The 7,940-nt window shown below is 39.4% G+C and overlaps 1 protein-coding gene across 1 annotated transcript in view; it reads right to left on the bottom strand.

Annotated features, from left to right (window-relative positions):
• Window positions 1-7,940, bottom strand: part of DAW1 (dynein assembly factor with WDR repeat domains 1) — a 68,249-nt gene that overhangs the window by 10,001 nt on the left and 50,308 nt on the right. The window contains exons 7-9 of the mRNA XM_006861912.1: window positions 5,521-5,627; window positions 4,187-4,289; window positions 2,540-2,654 (exon numbers count right to left, since the gene is read on the bottom strand). Coding sequence (XP_006861974.1) covers window positions 2,540-2,654; window positions 4,187-4,289; window positions 5,521-5,627 — 325 coding nt within the window. The remainder of the gene's footprint in view (window positions 1-2,539; window positions 2,655-4,186; window positions 4,290-5,520; window positions 5,628-7,940) is intronic.

Genomic DNA, 7,940 nt, shown 5'->3' with positions numbered 1-7,940 from the left:
AGACATATTGTCAAGAGGGACCAGTCGCCGGAGAAGGATAACATGTTTGGTAGGGTGGAGGGTCAGAGAAAAAGAGGAAGACTCCCAGAAAAATTGATTGGCAAAGTGGCAGCATCAATGGGTTCAAGTGTGGCAATGATAGTGAGGTTGGCAGTGTTTCATTCTGCTGTGCATAGTGTCGCTATGAGTCGGTACCTACTCAATGGCACCTAACAACAATCTGGTACTCATAAAGATGATGTGTATGTAGTATAGTCAGAAGGAAGCATAGATCAAAGTGATGATCCAGACACAATGTAGAATCGTACCTTTTCATAAAGCAAGTGATGTAGACACAAATGATGTAGGTCATACATGGGTGATGAAATACAACTATTCTATCATCATACATGGATTTCTAGGAAATGGCACATATATGGTATATTACATATGGTTTTAAATAATTAGGTAAAGATATGGTATAACACGGTTTTTAGTGTGGCTGCAACAATGGACTCAAATCACAATGATTATGAGGAAAGTGGGGGATGGGACCAAGCAGTGTTTCATTCTGTTTTACACAGTGTCATTATGAGTCAGAACCAACTTGACAGCACCTAAGAACAACAAATAGTGTAACATCATTAAGTGGTTTTAAAGGGAATGACAAAGACAGCTCAACTTAAAACACAGTTGTCAGGGATAGGATGCAGACACAGTGTAGCGTCACCAGAGGGATGAGTTGGACTTAATGTGGTTTCATACATGAGAATTAGATGAATGACGTAGACACAGTATTAAACATCAGCTGCCTTTAGGCATAAGAGATGTTGCAGGCAGAGGGCAGCATCATACTGCGGTGATGCCTAAGAGAATAGCATGACATAGTAGACTTACTACAGCATCCCACAGGCTTGTAGATGAGATGAAGCATCACAGATGTTGTCAAGGAGATGATGCACACACAGTATGGTACCCAGCATGGTTATCAAGGACATGATGTAGCGTCATCCAGCATTGTCAGGGAGAAGATGCAGAAACTGTACAGTGTTGGGCATGTTTGGCAGAAGTAGGATGCAGACAGAGTGTAGCATCCTAAATGCTTCTCAGGGGCATAGCACAGATACAACGAATCATCATATATGGTTCTTAAAGAGACAGCAAGAGGGTCAGTCCAAAAGGTATTGCTACTAGTGTTCTAATTCCTGTACATGCATGGGTTTATCCTATACAAAAGATGTTTAACTACAGTGGTCAAAACAGCCTGGTACTGGTACAATGAAAGACACATTGATCAATGGAACTGAATTGAGAATCCAAAAATTAACCCATCCACATACAGCCAACTGATTTTCGACAAAGTGCCTAAATATATCGCATGGGGAAGTGAAAAAAAAAATTCTTTTAGATGGAGCAAGAGTTCTAAGGAAGGTTGGGAAACTTCATGGATGAGCTAAGATAGACTCGACGTATGCTGAAACTGACTGGAGCTCAGAAATTGGTGGAACTCAACTGCAGAATCACCATTGATGTAAGGGTAGCTACTGAAGTTGGACTCTCACATGGTGTGGCATTTTCAAGTTTAAGCCAACATCTAGACCTCAGCAAACTTTTGGCTCGATGGATGTTCAAGTAGCTGATCTTTCTATCATGGTTTAAAACATGCAAGATTGGGGCAAATACAGATGATTTTATGGAATGAAACATAATCAGGGATGAGTCCTTATTTATCGACAAGATTCCGAGGACAAGATCCCATCAAAAAGTAGCTTCCAAGGGGATCTGTTGGGTCAGTCAAATTCAAGGCAGAGAGGTCAACTCAGAAGGTTATTATGACTGTTTGGGGGAACTACAAAGGGGCTAATCTTGATAGAATTTCTCCAAGGACACAAAAAAGTATAGGGAAATATTAGGAAGAATTTTTGAGAAAACAGAAAACTGCATTGGTGAGAAAAAGGTGAGGAAAATTGCACAGAGGATGTTTCCATTACAACAATGCCCCTGCTCATTCTCTGAAAGCAGCAAGGATTGTCCTGTGAGAATTTTGTTTGGAAACTTTACCCAACCCACCTTACAGCCCTAAAGTTGCCCCTTCAGACTTCTTTTTGCTCCTTAACTTTAAAGAAACTTTAAGAGGAACACAATTTGAGTGCCTCAAGGACATCAGAATGAGAGTTTTGATGTGGTGTAAATTAAAGCCTGCAGAATTCTTTGAGGGAGATTTGTTGTTGTTGTTAACTGCTGTTGAGTTGGTTCCAACTCATAGCGACCTTGTATAGCATTTCTGAGGCTATGATTCTTTGCAGAAAGAAGTATATGGAACCTAGATGGCAAATAAATGGAGAAACAAGATCTTCACATTTTTTTAACTATTTTTTTGTTTAATAAAGGTTTCTATGATTTTACAGCAATGCTTTTGGACTTATCCTTGTATGTGGTCATCGTGGAAATGAGGCAAATATGGGCGCTGTCATAGCTGGTGTCAAAGTAAAATTACACATGTTTTACCAAGCAAGGCATACTTCTCTCCATAAAATAAATGTATGAATTGGTTACCTACCATCAGCTGATGCCGTTGCAATAAACTTCCCAGTGAAATCAAAACAGCTATCCAGAATTTCATCATCATGGCCTGTTAATGTTGCCACACATTTTCCATCTGCAGTATCCCACAGCTGCAATTTAAAAACAAAAAGATTAGTATTTCCTTCCCAATGAGCAAATGTGACAACAAGCTGTCTTTATGACAGTCTTATGACCAGTTAAGTAACTTTGGCAAAATCACGTGTTCATTTTTTGTGTGTGTCTGTTGCTGTCACGTGCTGTTGAGTCGGTTCTGACTCATAGCTACCCTATACAGGGTTCCCAAGGAATGGCTGGTGGGTTTGAACCACTGATCATGTGTTTAGCAGTCCAGTGCTTCCCTGCAGTGCCACACCAGTTGTCTTTGGTTTTTCCTTAACGTGGGGCCAGAGACTACAGAAAGCCATCTGGCAAAACACATTTTAGTCAGACAGAAAACCATATCACGTATATGAATGGATCCGTGCAAATCTGCCATCTCGTTAGGAATACAATTGCAAAGTGCATGCTTTACTGATTGGCAGGCAGGTGGTCTCTTTTTGTAGAAAGAATATCATGATCATGGCTTGATCTAAAACCACAACTCCAGGGAATGGAAAATACATTATAAGATTACAAGACATTTGATACATAATCAAATCCAGGCAGACCCTGGAGACACTGCAGGGTTCAGATACAGACCACCGCAATAAAGCAATCACCACAAAAAGGTGAGTGTCAGACGTGTTTTGGTTTCCTGATGCATACAAAAGGCAAGTTTACACTCTAATGTAGTCTAGTGAGTGTGCAAGAGCATTCGGGAAAAGTTCGAAAGATTGTGAAAAAGACCAAAATGTGACACAGAGACACAAAGTGTTAGAAAAATTGCTCAATGCAGGGTGGTCACAGAGCTTTCATTTGTGAAAATCGAAGTAACATGCAAGTACAGTAAAGGGAAATGCACTCACTCGAGGTATACCTGTAACAATTTCAGAGCACAAGTGCTTAGTCACCATATTGTAAGAGTGCAGAAAATTAAGAGGTAGGTGAGGAGATGCCTTGAGGCTCACACTAATCAAAATTTACCAAGGAAACGTTTGAAATAAGACCATTAAATAAACTTGAGTCAATTAAAATTACTTTGCTATTGTTAAGTGCTATCAAATTAGTTCTGTATAGAACTAAACCCTAAACTCTAAACTAAACCCTAAACTAAAAGGTTTGAACCACCAACCTTTCAGTTAACAGTCTAGTGCTTGTCCTACAGTGCCATGTCAGGACTCCAAAATTACTTTGTTCTTGTTGTTAAGTGCCAGTGAGTCAGTTCTGACCCATTGCAGCCCCTGTATAGGGTCTCCGAAGAGTGGCTTACCACATCGTAATTCCTTCCAATTTGGGGACTCAGAAATTTGGAATTAAAACAATGAGTGACCAATTATTATTTCTAAATGAATATTTTGATTTTATAGCACCTTTGAAATGTATGAATGTTACAATGAATATTCTGGCAAAGAAAAAAGGTGATAGATACCCAGATATACCCAACTCACAATTATAAAACTTGATGCTATTTTTAACTTACCAGTTGTCACAACAATAGGGGTGGATACAAGAACTAGAATGGGGAGGGATCCCTTGAGCTCACCATGCAGGTTTTGTCCATGGAGCCAGTTAATATTAAACTGCAGTCCCAGTTGAACAGAGCACTGCTAATCTCAGCGCAGTGGCCAATTAAGGTATACACCTTCCTGCAAAATAGAAAAAGTTAAAAGATAGTCGGCTTCACAGATCTATGCACATAAATAACAAAGTCAAGTTTGTCGATGGAAGATCATCGAAATCTTGGTTTATACAAAATAATCATCCGATGGCAAAACCATAAGGGTTCTACTGACACCATTCAACATGAGTCAACTCAGGTACTCATTCTATTTTCAACAAAAATTGCATTTAGAATTCTAAACCATGAAAGGTGGTAAGATAGCATTTAAGACTTAACCCTTCAGAAAGGAATGGGTGAAAAAAATAACAAAGGCATTATGAAATTCTGGAAGGATTCTTACACCCAATGAGTGGATCTCTGGTTGTCCAGGAATTACCCTTCCACTGTCTCGCAGGACCTGGCTTTTCTCTCCTTTCCCACTGCATACACGTTGATCATTATTACCCCTGATGATTAGCAGCTCCATCAAAACAGAACCAAGCCCAAGAGGAGAGCTTTATAACGCTAATAGACTAATCTGGTTAACCTCTTAGCTACTTGAACCAAAAATCATTAGGAAGGAAATTGAAGCTCTGAGATGGAATTAAATTAGGGAAATTATCAGGTCATTGGGATTTGAGTATATAGCACATAGAACAAATAATCAAAGCTGTTTGTAGTGGTCTCCTTTTACGTGGCTCTGGCACATAAAACAAAACATATATTTTTGTGGATCAGAAATATCCCTTAGGGGAACCCTTGAAATGATGGTCTTAGATATCCTTTAAATCTGGAACCAACTTCATTCCCTTGACCCCCAGCTTTCAACTAAACAACAGAAAGATTTATGTGGTGAATGTCAGTGAGAAATGGACGCTTAGAACAACCACCCAGAGAGATGACAAGGGAAGCATTGCCCAGGGATGAAGCTCAGGAGGCAAGAAGGGATCAGAAGCAAGGATGAATGGAGACAGTCAAGGCAGGGAGGAAGTGGGAAGAGTGTTGTTACATTGTGGGAATTGCAGTCAATGTCATGAATCCAAATCTGCATGAACTGTTGAATGGAGGACCACTTGGCTCTATAAACTTTCACCCAAATCACAATAAAAAAGTTAAGTAGAAAAAAAGAAAGAAAGAAATATCCCTTCAATAATAAATTGTTTGCAAAAGACCCTATTGCCATAGAACTAAAATAGCAGTTAGTATAAGATTAACATAATAAATAACAAAGGCTTTTTTTTTTCTTAATGGCCAGATTCAGACTCAAAAATCCATACCTCCCAGTCTCTGCATCCCACACTGAGACGGTGTGGTCAAAAGAGCCAGTGATGATTCTGTTCCCTGCTGTGTTGAACGACAAGGAAATAATTTCTGCTGAATGTCCCTAGAATGAAACAAGCACCGTCATGTACACCCAAAGATAAAAGAATGTCAACACTGTATAACATCCTAGTCGAAGGGGCAATGATGGACTCCTGGTGTAGCGCTCTAGGATCAGCACTGGATTGTGAACCACAAGGTCAGTGGTTCAAAACCATCAGCTGCTCCTCAGAAATCCTATAGAGAGTCTCTGAAAGTTGGAACCTACTCGACAGCTCTTAACAACAACAACAACAGGGGTGGAATCCTTGTGTGGTTCAAATGATCAATATGCTCTGCTGCACAGACGGGTGGAGGTTCGAGCCTCCCAGAGGCACTTTGGAAGAAACATCTGGAGATCTCCTTCCAAAAAGCAGCCACTGAGAACCCTAGGAAGAAAATAAATAAATAGGACTTTATAAAAATTAAAAATGATTGTTCATCAAAGACTTTACCCCCAAAAAGTAAAAATAATGAGCTATCTACTGGGAGGGTTGATCTTCAGAATCATATATCCAACAAGAATCGAATAACCGAAATATACTTAAAAATGTGACAACAACAAAAAGACCAACAACTGAATCATAAGTTGAGGCTGAAAAGATAATTCACCAAAGAGGACATTAAAAAGGGCACCTAACACATGGAAGGATTCCCAGTACCACTAGCAATCAGAAAGATAGAAATTCAAACCACATGAAGAATAATTCCACTCCCACTAGAATGGTTAAGATGAAACTTTTATTTTTGATTTAAAAAAAAAAAACAGAAAATAACAAATATTGTCAAGGATATGGGGAAACCAGGACCCTTATGCATTTCTGGAAGAAATGCAAAATGTTACGTTAATGTTGTTAAATGACATCAAAACTTTCCAACTCATAGCGACCCTGTATGGTTTTCTGAAGAGTGGCTGGTGGGTTTCTGAGGAGTGGCTGTGGTTCGCAGTCCAGTGCTTATCCTATAGCGCCACACCATACCTGCAGTGCAAAACAGTGTGGTGATTCCTCAAAAAACTAAACACACACCTATCATGGGACCCAGCATTTCCACTCATCTACATACATTCAAATGACTGGAAGGCAGAATACTTAAAACAGGCACTTTCATCAACATTCCTTGCAACATTATTCACAACAGTCAAAAGATAGAAACCTAAATGCCTATCAATAGAAGAATGGATAAACAAAATGGACTACTACTCAACAATTGTGAGGATAGCAGAAGATCCGGCAGTGTTTTGTTCTATTGTGCATAACAGCTTGATGAGTCAGAACCGATTCCACAGCAGCTAATAACAATAGGAGAAATGAAGTCTTGATACACAGTACTGTATGAATGGAGCTTGGGAATACTACACTGAGTAAAGCTGTTGTTGTTATTATGTGCCGTCAAGTCACTCCTACTCATAGAGACCTTATGCATAAAAGAAGAAAACACTGCCTGGTCCGGCACCATCCTCACAATCATCATTAAGCTTGAGCCCATTGTTGCTGTCATTATGCCAATCTATCTCATTGGGGTCTGCCTCTTTTTTGGTGACTCTCCACTTTACCAAGCATCATGTCCTTCTCCAGGAGTTGGTCCCTGCTAATAGTATGTCCAAAGCATGAAAGATGAAGTCTCACCATCCTCACTTCTGAGGAGCATACTAGCTGGAATTCTTTCAGGACAGATTGTTTGTTCTTCTGGCATTCCATGGTACCTGTAATAATCTCCACCTATGTCATAACTCAAATGCCTCAATTCTTCTACAGTCTTCCTTATTCACTGTCCAACTTTTATATGAATATGAAGCTATTGAAAGTACCATGACTTGGGTCAGGTGCAACTTAGTCCTCAAACTAACATCTTGGCTCTTGAACACGTTATAGAGGTCTTGTTCCGTAGATTTGCCTAATGCAATACTTCATTTGATTTACTGACTTCTGAAATTACTCAATCACAAAAGGACAACTCTTGTATCTATCCTTTTGACAAAAAGAGACAAATGCATAGAGTCCAGAATTTACTAGTGATTACAAGGAGTGGAAAGGTGGAGGAAAAGGGGAGCTAACAGTAATGGAAATATCACGTAGATTAATGATTGAGTTGCAAAGCTGATTCTTACCATTGCTGCCAATAAATTGTAATTTGTAGAAAACTGAATGCACAACACTGTGCAATTGGTATATTTATTACAATCACAAAAATAAGTACATAAATAAATAAAGTAGCTGCTGAGACTACATTGTTGTTGTTGTTATTGTTGTTATGTGCTGTGGAGTTGGTTCAGACTCACAGCAACCCTGTACATGGTTTCCAAGGCTGTAAATCTTCACGAGATCAGAAAGCCTTA

The sequence above is a fragment of the Chrysochloris asiatica genome, unplaced genomic scaffold (assembly GCF_000296735.1).
Source record: "Chrysochloris asiatica unplaced genomic scaffold, ChrAsi1.0 scaffold00044, whole genome shotgun sequence".
NCBI lineage: Eukaryota > Metazoa > Chordata > Mammalia > Afrosoricida > Chrysochloridae > Chrysochloris > Chrysochloris asiatica.
The sequence above is the reverse complement of the archived record's forward strand: the minus strand, read 5'-3'. Positions and strand labels throughout refer to the sequence as shown.